Source organism: Rhopilema esculentum, chromosome 5 (assembly GCF_057945365.1).
Source record: "Rhopilema esculentum isolate cy_ngs chromosome 5, ASM5794536v1, whole genome shotgun sequence".
Lineage (NCBI taxonomy): Eukaryota > Metazoa > Cnidaria > Scyphozoa > Rhizostomeae > Rhizostomatidae > Rhopilema > Rhopilema esculentum.
The window spans coordinates 4,099,004-4,116,835 of NC_142819.1; the positions used below are offsets into that span (position 1 = coordinate 4,099,004).

The window sequence follows — 17,832 nt, forward strand, 5'->3', positions numbered from 1 at the left end:
TAGCTATATCAGAAGAAGAAACTTGGTTGGCTAAAGCCTCCGCCCCTGAACTTTGAGACATGATCGGTACCATGAACTCCCTACTAAAAGTTGTATACTGAAAGTGGTAGGTTTTGAAAACATCAAACACTTTTAACAGAATATGTTTCTATAGCAAATACTTTGGTCTTAGATTTATTGAGGGAGAAATTCATTTTCTCTTCTTCTGCCAATAATAGAATGATCGATTTACACGAATTCCTAATAGATCTTCACAAGATCAAGTCCCAAAGGTTAATTAGACGGCGTTACGGCGAGTAAAAGTGAGAAAAAAAATCTAACTGCTGTCAGCAATTCTCTCAAAATCTACCTTTAAAAGTTTTGAAATAAGAGCTTGGTGCTCTTTGTTACCGTAAATCCTCGAACTAGCCCCCTGGGGGCTTATTTATTTTTGATATTTTTGATTGGGGGCTTATTCGAGGGGGGCTTATACGAGGTGGGGGGCTTGTAAAATTATTGTAGACATTAAAAAGACATTATTAAAAGACCTCGTTTATTTTAGTAGAAATTTCTTTATGAGCATTTGATTAATTACTACCAAAAGTATGAATTTATTGTGGTTATTCAATAAAACGCCATAGGCAACCTCAGATGGCAAAAACCATCAAATAGATGGGGTCCAATTCGAAAATTTACGGTAGCAGTGGGGGCTTATTCGAGGGGGGGGCTTATTGACAATTTGTATTTGTAGTTAGGGTGGGGGCTTATTCGAGGGGGGTAATTCGAGGATTTACGGTATTTAAGGTGTATGGTGACTCTTTTGTAGTGTCACTGCTGCTGCTCTTAGATACTGGTGCTGTTTTGATATTTTCATTTTTCCTGTTAAAAGGTAACGGGCTATCAGACTCTAGGCCAAGGGTGAGCAATTGGTTTTTCTAAGGAACGACATGAAAAACCTGAACGGCGTTTTAGGGTCGAACGATAACTTAATTTTGCACAATTATAATTCTCTTTTGATGTAAAAAGTAACAAATTATACCACATTTTAGCTGGTACAGGTTACATGAAGGATATATGTATTACTTAAAAATTGCGGTACAAGGAAAGTAGAAAAATACTCCTACAAAAGTTCATGTTCCTTATATTCTGATTGACCACACACTCGCGCGAGCCGGACAGGAACATCTAAAGGGCCGGCTGCCCGCGTACGATTGCCCGCGGCCACACCCGGCCCTGCTCTAAGCTATAAGCTATATAGATCTAAAGGTCTGCTCTAAGCTATATTTACTGGTGAATTTCGTGTAGTATTGAAAAATGCATAATATAATTTGTTGAGCAACAGCCAGCTCGAAATAATTATTCAGCTCTAATGATTAGCTTTTCAATTTGTAAATATAAACAGCTGATCACAGCCGATAATGATTACATTGGTTTGGTTTTCTCTTCGTGCATCCAAACCTGCTAATTGGTTATGATTTCTTGTAAATTTTTGAAGTCCAAGTCTGTTAACCAAAAGTATCTATGGTTTGAGGTTATCAAAAGATTGCATTATTAAGAAGCTTTGCTGATTTCACCTGCCCAAAGAAATAGCCACGATCTGTTGGTAAATCCTTTAGGGTAGGCGATTCGAAAAGTCTTCCTGTAATGTCTTTCAGGGTGAATGCCCCTTTGTGAACTTGCTTAGATAAGTAAATTGCATCAGTTCTTAATAAGCCGACTGATCTTTGCATTTTATACATAACTTTTGATATCTGTCTGTAGACATCGCTTTGGGTTGAAAAAAGAGGTTTATAAAAACATCAGTTGAAGGAGATAGTAATTTGGTTATAAAAGTGTCTATAGTCTGTACCAATTTTGTGAAATTTGAGGAAGTCAATATGGCAAAGAAACAAATATAAACATTTTCAAAATTAAGATTTTGCGAATAGATTTGCGAAAGTAATGGGTAGATTTGCCTCTGTTATTTTTTTTTGAATTAGTGGGAGGTTTTCATAGTATTCACTTCAATATCATTGTGTAAAAACGGAGGCAACAACAGCCTTCCTTGGAAACAACTGTAAGTCAAAGGTCAGTAGTGTACTTGCAAATGGCGGTTTGAAAGATGATAACACAGAGGGTCCATGGCTTGCCGATCAAATGCAGTTGACATGATATGGCACATGAAATAAACTTCGTTGCCTCATCGCCAATTTTAGCAAAGGTAAGTCCTATTGTCCCGGTATCAGCTCCAACCAACAAGGTCTAGGCCTAACAACACAAGGACAATTTTACACAGCCTGCTCTGCAGAGTTTGTGGTGTGCACATACAAGGTTGCCCACTATTTCTGCACACATACACACATGTTTACTTGCTCTGTCGCACATAAGATTCTTTTTCATAATTCCCGTACTCTGCAGACTTGGTCGGCATCTTAAATGGAGCAGTAGCTGTATATTTTTCAATGCAAAATCATATGTAACGAATTGCTGTGAAATGAAATATTTGAATATAAATTTGTGAGCAATGTTATATGTATCAATGCCTTTTAGTTTCAGTATACAAGGCAAGACAGTTCAGATGTATTCTCTTAATTGTAAATTGCATTACAGAAAAATTTAGAAACGGTGATGTTTTAGTCGATTTTAAACAAAATCCTTTCAAAATTCACTTGTACTTTCGAAGTAATAATGAATTTATATCAAGCAAAACATTGCAGAGCTGAGAATGTGAATAAAATATCCAAATGTGAATCTCATTCAGCAAGCTTATGCTATCTAAACAAGGGATTGAGAACCTGTGAGCATTTTTAAAAGAAGATTCACTTCTCAGTTCACAGTCAGTGCTGTACTCCATCATAATAGATGCAGTAAATAACTTTAATTTTGTTTGTTCCAGTTGAAAGAGGATGTAAGGTTTATTGAAATATGCAAATTGACTAATTTCTAATGCATGATCCACTAGTTTATACCCCGTAATCCAGAAATCAGTAATTTTCATGTTCAGTTATCATGTTACACTCTATGGCACCAGGTAACCTTGGTTTTTTATTGAGAGTCTAGAATCCCCTCTCAACAGAATCGTTAGAATCCACCTCAGAAAGAATCTCCAGATTTGAGAATCTGTAGTAAAACAATCAAAAATCCACGATTCATGTACAAAAATTCCCAAATCTGCTGATATACAAACCAATCTGCTGATCTGCTGTTTCAGGAGCATGGTGCCTCCTTTTTTTCTGGTATGCTATGCTAGCTCCTTAGATGCTGTTATAAAAATAAACTGAACAAGTTATCAGCCCAAATGCTCTTTGAACAAATCTTCAAAAAACATGGGGTGGTTACCAGGGTCTTTTATTTGAGTATGCTAGCCCTCTTTCTTTATATTATTATTTGTTTGCAAACAGCAGTATCTGCTATGCCAGTCGACAGATGTATCACAAAATGTTATCCCCCTCTCCTAGCCTGGTGGGAGCAGTCAGCCCCTTTGTCTGATAAATTTTTAATGGAAACCAAATTCAATATTTCAGCTACAATGGGCTAATACAGTTTGTGCTGTTTGGGTGCAATTACCTCATTTGCTAGAGACAAATTTTCATGTTGCGACTTGACTTTTTAGTCAGCATTTGCTTGCTAACCTAAACTGCCCGTTGTTGAATTATACTAATCATAAATCAATCTGACTTTAGCTATGTCTTTCTATGACAACTTAACATTTCATTAGCTTAAGATTTTCTATGAACCAAATCTGATACACAAGTGGCAGTTTTAGGGACTCAATTCAATTCAGTTTTCTTCAGTATACTACAGAAGATGAGTACTATATTTAAACTGTAATTTACAAGTCCGAATGAAAGACAAACTTCAGCTAATGCAGGATAGGAGATATTTTTTAATTAGTTATTTGAGTTTGTGGCCCTCCTCTCACTTTTAAACTTGCATCAGAGGCTGAGGCTTTATGTCTCAAAATAAGGGTGATAAAAACTAAAATCAACAAGCAAGTTGCTTCCAATTGACATGATACTTGTGTGTAGAAAAAAGCAGAACAACTGTTGCCTGATGACCAGACTAGGGGCAAAACTGAAAGATGTAAGAAGCATCTTGTTCTACCACCAATGCAGGAAAAACATGGTATACACATAATTAAGTAAGTTATTAAAAAGGTAATGATAGTTTCATTTACAGTCAAATGTCACTTTATAGGTTCTTAAAGAAACCCAGCACAGCAGTTCAGAGACAGGACTGAGGCAAGGGAGCTCATCTCCTTCCAGAGATACTTCACAGATTCACCGACAGGTTTGAAATGAGTATTAACTTACATGTGAAAGGAGAGACAGCTTCACTGCAAATCGTATTTTTGGACTTTTAATTCATGTCTGACTATTTTGCCAACTCCTTTTTTAAACAACAAGACTAAAGAAATACAATACACCTCTGAAGTTTGTCAGTATTAAAAATTACATTTATAACAGTTCCTTTTAGTTAACTGATATAATTTGAAACAGAAAGATCAATTTATCTCCAATCCTAAAGTTAATTAGTATCAACTCTTTAGACAGCAAAAGTCAAATTGGGTGTCACTATCGCAAAAAACAAATGATATCACATACAAGTGCAAGTCTGTAACTGTATCATTATTTTATATTGTTGCTTTGAGATACTAAAATTGCAACATTTTATATGCCAAATCATCAGTTCATCAGTTTATATATTCTGTTTTTCATAGGAGAAAGATGCTTTGCCAGAAAACGCAAATAATACTGCTGCTTTTGATTTGGAGGGGTTGCTTAAAAAAGTGCAAACAAGTCCCAAAAGGACAGATGATTCAGTAGAACCAAAGAGCAACACTAAAGAAACAGAACAGAAAGAGGAAGAAAAGCAAGTGTTAAAGAATGGTCAAGGAGAGCTTCATATTGGTGGGCATTCTCAAATATAAATCTTGTATCTATTGACTGGCGTAATAATGGAATTAATATGGGAATGAAACTAGTCCTTCATTCCATACAACCAGAACGCCCCCCTCCCCTCCAAAATTATCTGCATATTTATCTGATCATAGCTTTTAGGCACCTTTTAGAAGCATTCAAACAACCTAAGATTTTTATTGAAGATGAATTGCTGTCAAGTTTTTTGTAGATGTAATCTTGATTGACTGTGTTCTTGATTGTCTAAAAGTTCTTGAAAGTTTCGCTGTTAAAGTAAGATGGGAAAACATTATTTCACCAGGAAACAGGGACTAAGACATTGGTAAATCATTCTTGTGGCTATATTTCCAAACCATTTAGTGGGAGTTTGACCGTTGGTGCATCATTACAAGTTGTCCAACCTCCCTTTCTTTTTTCCAACAAGATGCTAACAGAAAATTATATTGGTTCTTCCCAAGGAATCACTTCAATTCTATTGATTTTAAACATAAAATGGACAAAAAATTCTTCTTTTCCACTCAAACCTGATGCCCCCCCCCCCCCCTCTGTTCTATCTAAAGTATCAAACCTTTGAAAATAAAATGGATTTTTCTGATTCACAAGTCCTGTCCTAAAAGAAAAATGTACTTCTTGTGACAAGCAACCAAGCAAAGACACCCCCTTTGCTGAATCCTAAGATAGCCCTCTTATAGCCAAAGGTTGGCAGGGCAGTAAAAGCAATACAAATTACCCTAGTAGTTAAATTAAGAAGTCTTGAGAGGGCGCAAGACTGCCCCAGCAGGGCGCACAAAACCGAAGGACAGGCCACAGAAAACGCAATGAAGCAAATCAGTAGTGATTGTCATGATTGAACGTAAGATAGCAGTCGAAGCTGTCTTACAATAACAAAAAATATAAGGCCCTTATAAAATTGACTGTGATTGAATTAAGTTTAATCAATATGCAATTCAAGCATTTTATGCCTATTAATAAAACAGCATGGTTCTTATAATTTTCCTTCAGTTAAATTGATTTTTCTAGAGTCTCTGCCAAGGCGAGTTATTTATATTTTGACCAATATCGTACTTCTACTCAAGCTGCTGTATGCTGTATTCTTGTATTTACCCTTTTTAAATTAAGCATAAACATTTCTCTCTTAGTTGCAAAAGACACCAGAAATCCGAAACTTCATGATTCAAGCACAGCCGTGAAGGTAAACTTAATTCATTGCAATCTTGTTTTAAAGATATAGTAAAAATCATTTTTTTGGAATTCTATCTCATTTAATCGCTTTATTGAAATATTTCATGTCAAGCAGTTGGCTTTTTCCCAAGAGAAGTTTTCTTGGAATGAAAAATGCGTTTCTGGTAACACGATCGTATTAAACACAGCTTTTTTACTTCATGAAAACGGTCTTTCATAAGAGTTTTCTTTCTAGGTTTATAGAGTTTTTATACTTTTGTAACCTGCTTGAAGAATAATGAAGCACCAGTTTTTTAAATCACAACATCCTGGGTGTTTCAATGGAATTTTTGAAGAAAGTGAATGTTGCCTAGCAACATGTTTTGTCTTTGGTAGAAACGACATGCTTTGCCCTAGGCCACTTTCAACGGCTCTTTATTCACTTTGATATCATTAACTATTGGCACTTGTTTAGACACATGCTAATGCATTTAACGAGGTTAGAAGCAAACTTATTTTCAGGTCAGTCATCTAAATGAAGCAGCCTACCTTTATATTATCATAATCTTGATATATTGGACCATTTTTATTTGCCATTGAGATAATCATTCTAAATAATTTATGTGTTTTGTAATAGTTGTGGTCTTATTCTTTAATGTTTTAGGCAAAAGTAGAATCTGACAATTCACCAAAAGACGGTATGGCTTGGACTGCAGATTCACATGGGTTCTATCAATCTGGAAGAGCAGGGGACTTCTTATTGCGATTCAGCGAGTTTGATAAAGCAGAAGAAATATTCGAAGAACCCTCTGATGAAGCGGTAATTTCATTCGATAAACTTCCCGGTAGAACAAATGGGAGCATATTTAGCCAGGAGAGAAAACATCCAGACATCTTTGTAGACGCTGATTGCGTTGAATTCGAGAAACCTGTTAATGGTGATACATGTCATATGATACAGAATGTTCCGCTGGTATTCATACAAGCACCAACCCCTTCGGATGTGTCGCGATGCTCTTCTAGTATTGAATCCTCCAGAGCAGCAACACCAGAGTCATTTTCTTGCGATGATATTGCAAAGGCTTCTGGGAACGAAATCAATGGAACAACAGACAAAGCACCAGTGAATACAACAGACGGGGGTAACGCAGATAATATTCTCTCGACTCACGATTCGTTTGAAGACGTACACAGAGAACATGAAAACGATGGTGATTCTGTTGAAGACGACGTTCTAGAACAGTATTTCATATTGCATAACAGATATAGGGAAGTAGAGCCCAACTCAGACGAACTAACAAAGGAAAAAATCGTTATGTTATCGGAAATGAAAGATAAAGAATCACATGAAGAGGAAGATGCTAGTATCATTTTTTCTTCATCTTATAAAGAAACAGAAGAGCATGATGAATCTTTTAATTTTCTAGAACAAACGAACAATAGTTTACTTACAAGTTGGTCTGAGCAGCAACTATCGCATGATATTGCCAAAGAAGAACGCTCAGATACCCTAAGCTTTGTGCATCACACGGCACAAAGTCCGATTATTACCTGGGAGAAAACGGTTCATACTGAGAACCTGGACTTTGCACCAGAAAATCTATCTGATGTGGATGACGATATGCTAAATACAACGCTTGGTTCTGCGACGGATTTACGTGAAATCCTAGAGAGAGCAGATACTACAAACGACTGCGCTAAAGATTATTGTTCAGTGGATCCAGATAACAGTGATGAGGATGTTTCGAATCGTAAGAACGGTTCTAAAACAAAGAGTACATCCAGTTCCACTCATGTTTATTTAGAAGAGGGTAGACATCAGCCAGATTTCTATAATGACGATGAAGCATCTGGTGCTGATATTGATGAGTTCGATGAAAATACGCAGGACCCAAGCATAATAGATGACAAGGAAGAATCTGATTTAGTAGGTGCCTTTGGCAGTCATATTAATGTATATGTGAGTGACAAAGAATTAGCTATCATTGATAGATCGGACGGCATTGATTCTGATGTACTAAACGAGGAAGTTGACCCGAACAAACAGGGTGGAGTTCGTGATGAAAAGGAATCTGTCCCTGAAATCGATTATGCAAGTCAGGATGAGCCATATATGGGAAACTCTGATCCAAATCAAAAAGCTACAAAGATCGATTGTGATTTTGATGTTTTGACGAAACCACAAGACGCTGATGAATTGACTGATGAAGTTATAAGCAGAACTGATCAATCAAACTTTAGAGTTACTAAGGAATCTTTGCGTGAAAATATAGAGGTTGGAGATTTTAGACCGTTGTTTAATGATTTATCTCGTCATCTTGATGTTAGCAAAAGTGGGCCTAAAGAAACTGTTACGCATAAGGTTAGGTCTTGGGAGATACCTATTGCTGAGCTCTTAAATGCTTATTGCGAAAACGAAGAACTTTTCAAGCTAAACCGGTCGATTGGTTTAGAAAGAGCACGACTAGATGCAATTAAGGAGCTTCGTTTAGAAATGGAGGATAGTTGCAATCAATTACCGATTGATAAGATTCCGTCATTTGTTTATGATGAATGGCGAAAAGTGATTGAAGGCATAACCGAAGAGCAAATGGCGAATTACCAAGAGCTTGAGGCAGAGTATGAGAACAGTCTGCGACAAATGAGATCCGAATTAGACACACTTACTAAAGAAAACTTCGATTTATCCAAAATTGCAACCGAAGTCAATGGTTTTAAGCTTGAAAATGAATTGTTGAAAAAACAGATTGGAGGTCTTAACGAATATGTTTGCTCATTGGAGAAGCGAGTGGAGGGAAGAGGGAAAGAGAATGCCAAGATAGGAGAAGAAGTCGAACAGCTGCGAATTGAGCTATCTGCTAAAAAGGGAGAGATGAAGAAAAAATTAATCGATTTCGAGAATGAAACCATTGAGATGACAAGTCAGATTAATTTGTTAAAGAACGAAAATGTAACGCTTGAAAATGAGTTCAAATTGAAAGATATCGAATGTAAAAGGCTTTTAAATGAGAAGGAAAGGACAAAAGATGAGATTCATGACGATCTCGAAAAAATGAATGCAAACACAAACTCTCTGCGAAACAGAATTATTGAGTTACAACAAGAGAACGAGACATTGAAAACTGCAAACGAGGCAGATCAAACAGTTATCAAGCATCTGGAAACTAAGCTGGAATCTTCTGCTGACGTTACAAAAGAGCTTCGGAGTGAAAAGAGCAAACTATTGGTGCAGGTGCAAGAAGCAAGGGTAAAGGAGTCAGATTTACGAAAAGAAACGAAAGTTGTTCGACATGAAAACGATTCTTTGGAAAGGCAAAAGGAGAAGCTTGTGGAAAAGCTTGGTTTATTGAATAAAGAGAAGAAGTCAGTGGAGCAGCAGTTGAATGCGAAGCTAAATGAAGAGTCGAAAAGTACTGGTGCAATGTTACGAGAGTTAAAGAGCCTCGAGGCCTCTTTGAACTCAGCGAGGAAAGAGAAATCACTGCTAGAGGATAAATATAACAATCAGAGATTTGAGCTTGAGAGGATGTACAAGATGTTAGAGACGACCAAACCGAAGAAAGATGGTTTAAATGTTGATAGCTCTGAGACAAGTTTTGAGAAGACAGTTAGGGAAAATTTGGATAACTTCTCAACAAGTACCCGGGGTATGATGAGACGTCACCCATCATCAGACAATACTCAGTTGTATGCGAGTCATCGTCATTTAAGTGCAGAAAGCGCATCGGAACAGACCATTACTGCAGATGTGGACAGCGCTTCTGTTAGCCAGTCAATGTCAGAAAGAGCATCTAGCCATACTTCCAACGTTAATCGGTTTGGGAGAGCGTCGCAAAGTCTGTCAGGGAATCCTCACCCAGGTGATAAAAATTTGAACCCACATTCGTTACGTACCCCAAAAATATCGAGCACGTCGTCACTACCCGTGCACTCTGACAACGAGAGTGTTGACTCTTACCTAGGATTCCCAACTAGATCTTCAATTTTGGCATCAGCTTCCTTTCAAAGTAGTGAAGCAACATTTCCAGATGTAATGATCGTTAGATCTCCAGATTCAATGTCAAGAAACACAAAAAGCGTCTCCTCGCTTTCCTCCAGTCAGATGTATGGTGGCTTGCAAACCAGACAAGCTGCTGACGACTCATCGACGAAATCAAATTCTTATTCTGCAGACGATACGAGGTATGTTGTAAACTCTATTTGCCTTCAAACTTTATTTCTGTTACACAATTGTTATATAATACTTTACGAATAGTTGTAGAAGATTCTTATCAGGGATTAGTGCCTCTAAAAAAGCCAAGGTTTAAGAAAACTTCAATAATAATAATATAATTTTTATAAAAATAATAAAGATACGAATCTGTAAACAGGATTTTACCCTTCAACATGTTATGCTGTTATTAACGCGTTTTCTGATTTAATTTAATAGTGAGGATAAAAGCAAAGTAACTTTACGTACTATAAAAAATCTCTATAAAACATATGAACAAAGAAACAATGAACCTTTTATAAGGATGATAAAAATGCATTACATAAGTATTTAAAAGTGCTTGCTATAATGTAGAGTACATTGATTTTATCGATTGAAAAAATGCATTGATTTTGATTATGAAGTGATTGATACCCGAAAAAAATTGTGGGATGGCAGTGGATTGGATGGAAAACCGAGCTAATAAAGGAATTTTTCGTTCTCTCTTTTTGGTTCATTATTGCGATTAAGTTCACGTGCAATAGTTTTAGCTTTCTTGCTGGATATATTGTTTAGTTTGTGACTTCTCGGGCCGTCATTTTTCGTAAATCAAAAGTTTTTCGATGGGGGCATGTTCTTTTGTCCGGAACCAAATATTTTCGGTGACAGCCCAACCAAACCCTTGTAAGAAGAGAGCACAGCCTCAGAAATTGAACTCATGGTAGCTATCGAAGAGGGTAGTTTTGGCCGTGAAAGCTTAATTCCATTTTAACCTTGTACTTTGATGGTTGGTTTTCTGTTTAGAGAGTTAAATACCTTTCGGAAGACGAAAAGCGAATGTTGGTGGTTGTTCACATTATACTCATGTCTCAAACAGCAACAATATCCCGGGCTTTCTTGCTTTCTTGTTTTAAACTCCATCATTAACTACCAGTTTTGAACAATTGTGAAACGCAGTTCTACCCGAACAATCTTCTCAGTTCTACCCAAAAAGGTCCACCTTATAGTGAGAAATGTTCCGTATTAGCTCTCCTTTGCAGCGGGAAGTAAAGTCTGCACGCAGGCTACTGTGATTATAGAACAACAAAAGTTAGTCCTTTGGAATGGAAATGCAGCAATGAATACATTTGCCTGTACAAAGTTATAGTCGACAAAAAAATATGATCCAAGTTCAGCTTAGAAGGAGGGCACTTAAAACCGATCAATATTTTGATGCTGACTGTTTTTTAAAGTTGACCATGATCTTTATGATATCTGTATTTCACTTGACTTAAAGGACTTTTTTAGCTATATTTACTTATCTTTTTTTCCAGATCTTGGTTAAGAAACATGGAAACCAAGTTGGAACAGACTGATCAAATTATCAAATCGATGAAGAGAAACAAACATGTCAACGTGTGAATACGCCTGGAGATAACCCAATTTGTGGTTTTATTATTGAAATGCTATGAAATAAGACATTGTTGTTGGCAGAGTATGGGTAAATCTATTTTGCACGATTATTACTTTTTGTCAAGCAACACTAATAGTTGAGCTGTAATTTTGTCAAACGGTCATTTTCCCCTTCTGCGTTCAAGCATTCTTTTCAAATTAGTTTGACTAAAACTTTGACTAAAACTCCCCCCTGTGCAATATCAGTTCAGTAAAAACATGCGTATGGGAGCCTAATAAACTAGGAGGCTACTGCCTAAAATTTCGGTCCCAATTAAATTCAGCCTGAAATATTCATTTATTTTTGCATATACATACTGAGAGTATTTGAAGATATCGTTCCACGAGCATAAAGCTCTTAATTATTTTCAATAAAACACTCAATTAATGCAATGATTTAAACCCTGTCATCAATTAAGACAAATTTAAGGATCTTTAAACTCTCATTTCCATTCGATCCTCATTCTATAAGAACCCTTTCAGACTGAGAAGCAAAATTGTAGCTTTTTATACACAGTTGTTAACTGAAACTTGAAATAATCCATAGGTACTAATTAAAAATTGACTGCCTGAAGTCATGGAACCCCCTTAAGGTAATAAATCAGCATTGTATTGCATGAGACCATTGAAATTCAAGAAAGGGTGGCGGCTACATAGAGCGGCGAGGTAATATCTGATACTGTCGAATTTTTATACTGCAGTATTTTGATGATCCAACTAATTTTGGTAAGGATTGCAGTTTTCATATTTTTAAGTTTTTATTTTTATCGTATGTTTATATTATAAAGTTGATATTAGATTTTATGAAGTAAAATTTTAAACGTCATAAATCAAGCTACGCGGCTAGTCAGATCAACAGTTTTATAGACTTTTTATTGCATTTAGCATCGTTCACTTTAAACACAACGCTTATTAGCTAATTGATAGAAGGAACTGTCAAAGTTTGGTGACTTGTCGTTACGTAACTTGTGCGATGTGGATCGGTATTAATCGTGTTGGACCCAGAATGCGAGTACTGTATGTGACAAACATCACGCAGTTTCACTTCTCCATCAACTGAAGTTAGTTTGAGATCGTAAAAACCCTGCATAATTATCCATTTTTGATCTTGTCACAAATTCTCATTATTATATCTATATTTGTTAGGTATAGACCCTGAAAATTTGATCTCATTTGGAGAGCAAGTTTGAAATTTGTTTCCAATATTTAACCATTACTGCTATTTATTTTATGGATGTTATTTATCTCAATATATGGTGTTTATATCTTCATATAAGGTATCACTCATTGCAGACTTGGTATGCTGATTTTTTTCTGAAATTGCCCGAAGGTACTTGCCGTGAGTCAGACATTTTATTGTTGCCCTTTTAAGGTATTCTGGTTTTTTATAGTTGTTTGTCAGTCTCGCTGCCTTGCTTTAATATCGTTTTGTGCAAAACACGGGTAATTCTTCATTCTAAAAGTATTTCAACACCCGTATTTGTAAACTGTGATCATTCCAAACATCTTCAATCAATCCGCCTTTTCATCTTCTGCTATTCATAGCTCTTTTTGGAACCTCTTCAAATTTTATCATTCAAACTAAATCTCATAAAATTTCATATTCGGTAAGCGTAGCAAATACTCTTACACTGCTTTTATTTTATTGCTTTTTTGACATTTTACTGAATTTTGATAAATGTAAAAAAACCTATCCTGGCTTGGAATAGCACGATTGAGCTCTTGACACATAAGGAAATCATGCTAAAAGAGGTTGCTTTTGCAATATAAGGAAATCGTGATTAAAGTGGGTACTTGAATAATATTTCAACAGAATCTTTGTGAGTCTCTCTTTGAGAGTGATAATTATTGCACATATTGATTAGCCCATTTAAAGGAGAACCCCCCTTTCTATTAAACCGTATTTTCTCACCCTGGAATTGCACCTGCAAAATCACCGTCTTGATTCTCAGTCAAACCCCAGAGCATAACTAGCTTTCTATCTTTGCACTTCATTATCTTGACGATTTTTATGATTAGATTGTGACGTGTTTCAAGTGACATCTTTGTTGCGGATATCTTTGAAATGTTAACCCTATTTTAATTCCCTTAGAATCGCGATGATTCCTGTTCGTTTAATATTTATATAGGACTTTATCAAAGAAGTACTATATCATTGTGTAGCAGTATTGTATATACGTATTTGATACGAAAAACTACAAAGAAAATATTTTAACTGTTTCAAACCAGTATTTTTGTACCCATGTCTGTTTTAATGCTTTTGTAGTCAAACTGTATTTAAGATAAACCTGTAGCCGTGCGTGATGTACATGTGGTTCTTTGATTGGTTGGTCTATCCAACCACTGAGAAAATGTTAACAATTCTTATCCTGGTTCCTTGAATTTACAGGCCTGATTTCCCATTTTTCCATGACAGAAAAACAGATCACACCATCAGTGGGTAACGATATTTTATTGCCTTTTTTCAATTCCTTATTGATGTGGAAATAAGGTCGCTCCTTTGTCTGGACATGGAGTTCGGATAAAAGAGGGAATGTTTTCAGAAAAATACCTGCGAAGGCGACTCTGTTTCTGACGTATTGGTAGATAATCTGTTTCAGAATGTTACTGACTTTGCCTCGAGTGAAATACAGCCGAGTCAACAATGACCCTACCATTACTCGCCAAAATTAGTATCTTTTTGGTTGTAGAAACTTGAAGGTTCTCCACGATAGATGAATTCAAAGCCGAACTTTAAACAATTCAAAAATAATCTTTCTTTAGACCTTTTGCATGTCTAGCCCCCCCCCCCCCCTTAACTAGCTACTCCTCAAATTCTTTTGGGGTCTGGGACACAGGTTACCCAATGCTCCGCGGTTTGATTAACCAAGTCCAGCAATTCCCCACAATGCAGTTCTCCTTGAGGATAAGCCTTTACAGAGAACTACGACTTAAGCCATCCGCAACGAAGCTTACTAGTCGTTATTTTTGTAGCATGTTTTAAATGTTATTACGAATTTTTATAACTGCCTTTTATAGAAAAGGTTCACGGTTAAAAAACTAGGCGTGTTTACATTATTGTGTTCTTTTAACGATTTTAATGTATCAATGAGAAAATTTTTTGTTTTCAGTTCTTAATTTTCTTTCGTTTAACGGTATTTTTAAAGAGACGTGAACCGAACCAATCCTTAAGGGAAAATTCTCCAACTGGGGAAATAATTTAGCGGAAAATCTAGGATGCAATGGGTAAACAATGTAAAAAAAGGATGGGAGCGAAGTTAGATTCATAAAATGAATGAAGGGCAACAGAGCCACTGCAATGTCTAATTTCGCCGAGGGCAAAGATGGATAAGCAGAATGAAGTATCTTATTTTTTCTGTTGTTGCTGAGCACGGAAGTTTGACATTGAAACCATTTTATTGATTTTAATTTAATCTCATCCAGAAGTGTAGAGCTAGGGGTTTAGGGGGTTGAGCCCTTCTTGTAAATGTCAAAAGGAGCCCTATTCTGCCTTTTGGTGTTGCACTGTTGTGTTGTTTCTCATTCTCGGATCCTTTGCTTACGTCACTGTTCGCCATGCGTTTCCTCCCAAGAATACGTTTATTGCCTGCTTTCATTGCAATTTTCGCTGATTCCCTTTTGCATTGAGATCAAAACAGACCGTAAAAGATGATCGAGAACGCGTCCAAATCTGATATTGAATTGAAAAGTGAACATAAAACCCCGTCAGGATATGAGTCAAAGGCAGAGTGCATTCCTAATATCATGTTGTTTGCGATAAATTGATTAATTTAGTCCCTGTGAACATCTATTTGGAGGCAGGGACATCAGAAGCATTGCAACGTCGGGATGGCACATGTAGGAATGTCAATTTGCCTCAGAAAAAGGAGAATTTTTCCTTAACTTGTAAAGAAGGCGCTTCTAAAAAAAGAAGCATTTTTGAAAATGCTAAGGGGTACATTTTTCGAAAACTAAGGGGCACATGTCTACCTAAATCCCCCCTTCCCCCGCCGATTTCGACGTCCGTGCTTCTAGGGTAGTTTTACCAACAGAGCAGCGTAAAATGTGAAAGTTGAAAAGGAGTCAGCTTAATAAAAGGCAGGCATTATATATCTAAATGCCCCGCTTGTATTGGAAGTACCTATCTATGAAGCCACTAAGCAGACTCTTAAATATCTCTTTTGACAATGGCTGCGATTAGAAAGATCAAAATAATGGTCTGTAATGATTTGTGGTTTTGCAGATGAATCGTGTATTTTGAATTAAGAATGCTTAAAGTATGCATAACTGCAAATCTGCATCAAAAATCAGTTCTGATAATTTACCAAGGCCACGCTGTTGGATCCGTATTGTAAAACTGGTTTTGAAATATATCTTCTAATTAATCTTTCCAGATTTTTATCACTGCTGTTTTGTTTATTTTAGTTTTTAATTATTCTCGTTTCTAGATTTTTTCTATGAAAAATCCATTTTCTATGGAACATCATTGCAATTTTTGACTTGCTATGATGACTCAATTGCTTTTCTGAACCTTGCATTGGAAGCCTTGCTCCCAAACCATAATTTGAGAGCATTGGTGACTGGTGTGGGTTTCTGCTGAAAGTGTTGCCTGCATCATACAGTGTTGCAATATAGCTTCTTGGTCTTGTTTCCCTTGTCGTGTCTTCTGCACACTTTCAAGTAGGTAAATGTGAAATGAAGAGCTATTATTGATATATTGCTTTTGTCTATAGGACCTTCAAACAGCCTTCGAGTCACAAATAGATCTGTTTTAAAGCTACCAGTGCATATTTAAGGAACAGTGTAAAAATGAATGTGTGTCACTTTTGCTCTGATGAAGCCCCGTATGCCGGGGCGAAATATTAGCCTTTACTGATTTACGTGTATTTATTGTTGTTTAATCTCGGCGTTTTGCGGTGTTTCATATTTGCTACATACAAATGAATGACCTATCGTGCATACACCTGAAAATAAAAACACAAACAGCTTCTAGGTGTCCTTAGCAACTTTAAGCCCAAAAGTCAAAACTTTGTTGCTTAAAAAGTGACTTGTGAAAGATCATGCTGACTTTATGCAAAACTTTGAAAATGATTGACTGTCAGTCGCAAGTCGCAAGTAGAATTGAGATGGCCTCGCTTCCATAAAGATGCGTAGTTAACGCATACGTCGGTCTGGCAACCCACCTCTTTTGGACTATCTCCAATTACTTGTTGATAAATGATATTTTGACGTTTCAAAACTCCAAGCGACTTCCTGTTTTGAAGACTACGATAACGCTGGCAAAAGATCCCAATTCACTACGTCCTGGAGTCCCGCAGCGACCCTGTGCAACCAGAAAGTAGGAAAATGGAGGCTGGCCGTTGGCCACTCGCTGTCCTTCAATCACAATACTCCGATTGGACAAGAGTTCAAAACAACGTGTTTATTTTAAATTTTTCGTTGAACATAAGGTGATTACTTGTCACTTGCTATAAAATTTATCGCTTTCCAATCGAATATTGTCCGCAGCCGATGCCTCCTTGGTCACGGAAGAAGTTAGATTCTGTGACATAGGCGCCGTTTACGTGGGGGCTCGGGGGCTCGAGCCCCCCTGGGAAAAATAAAGGTCGGCGCCTATGTTCTGTGAAAAAGTCTGATGGCAAGCTTCACTTCAAACAATCCCTAAATTCGTCGTAGACTTCCTCCACTGTCAAACGATTTGCACTGCAATCATGATGAACATTGATATTGGAAGAATCTCTTTCAGTTTACAAATTATTACACACTTTTTCTATTAGAATACCTTTTATTTTTCTGAGCCTAATATTCTTAAAATTTTTATTTTGATCCTAAGATTCCTAAATTATTCTTAAGCGACATAAGGAATAACCGGGTTGAATTATAGTTTTAATGACTCCAAGGCCAGTTACGTCTATTTCAAGGCATATAGCGTGAAACTCGCATTTGGTTTCCTTTGCAGAGACTCAAATAAACAAAATTCTTAAATTTCAGTGAATTTCAATATTCTTATAAACTATATTCTTATAACAAAAAAGGTCTGTAACAAAATGTCTCATTATCACCTAAGATTTCACATGCTGACCAAAGTTTTTTTTAAATTTTTTTTTGAATTGTTACTGTCTCGTTTGTGTTGTCTTGTGCATGTGTCCACTAATTTACTACAGATTTGCAGCGTCACCCTTTACCAAAATGTAT

General features: G+C 36.5%; 1 protein-coding gene across 2 annotated transcripts; it reads left to right on the forward strand.

Annotated features, from left to right (window-relative positions):
- Nucleotides 1-1,779: 1,779 nt before the first annotated feature.
- LOC135689843 (uncharacterized) lies at nucleotides 1,780-14,767 on the forward strand. Of its 2 annotated transcripts, XM_065207209.2 has the most exons (6): nucleotides 1,780-2,179; nucleotides 4,156-4,248; nucleotides 4,679-4,868; nucleotides 6,017-6,069; nucleotides 6,703-10,220; nucleotides 11,541-14,767. In XM_065207209.2, exons 1-6 carry the CDS (start codon nucleotides 2,132-2,134, stop codon nucleotides 11,626-11,628), a joined length of 3,990 nt encoding a protein of 1,329 aa, XP_065063281.2. In that variant the 5' UTR covers nucleotides 1,780-2,131; the 3' UTR covers nucleotides 11,629-14,767. The 2 variants fall into 2 exon arrangements, with proteins under 2 accessions (XP_065063281.2, XP_065063282.2); XM_065207210.2 differs by lacking the exons at nucleotides 1,780-2,179; nucleotides 4,156-4,248; nucleotides 4,679-4,868; nucleotides 6,017-6,069 and adding an exon at nucleotides 6,092-6,560.
- The last annotated feature ends 3,065 nt before the right edge of the window (nucleotides 14,768-17,832 follow it).

Excerpts from the sequence above, each read along its gene's own strand:
- LOC135689843 (XM_065207209.2), top strand. The coding sequence starts at position 2,132 with ATGGCACATGAAATAAACTTCGTTGCCTCATCGCCAATTTTAGCAAAG. Across the intron at positions 4,869-6,016 it reads TCAAGGAGAGCTTCATATTG|TTGCAAAAGACACCAGAAAT; the intron begins GTGGGCATTCTC and ends TTTCTCTCTTAG. Across the intron at positions 10,221-11,540 it reads TATTCTGCAGACGATACGAG|ATCTTGGTTAAGAAACATGG; the intron begins GTATGTTGTAAA and ends CTTTTTTTCCAG.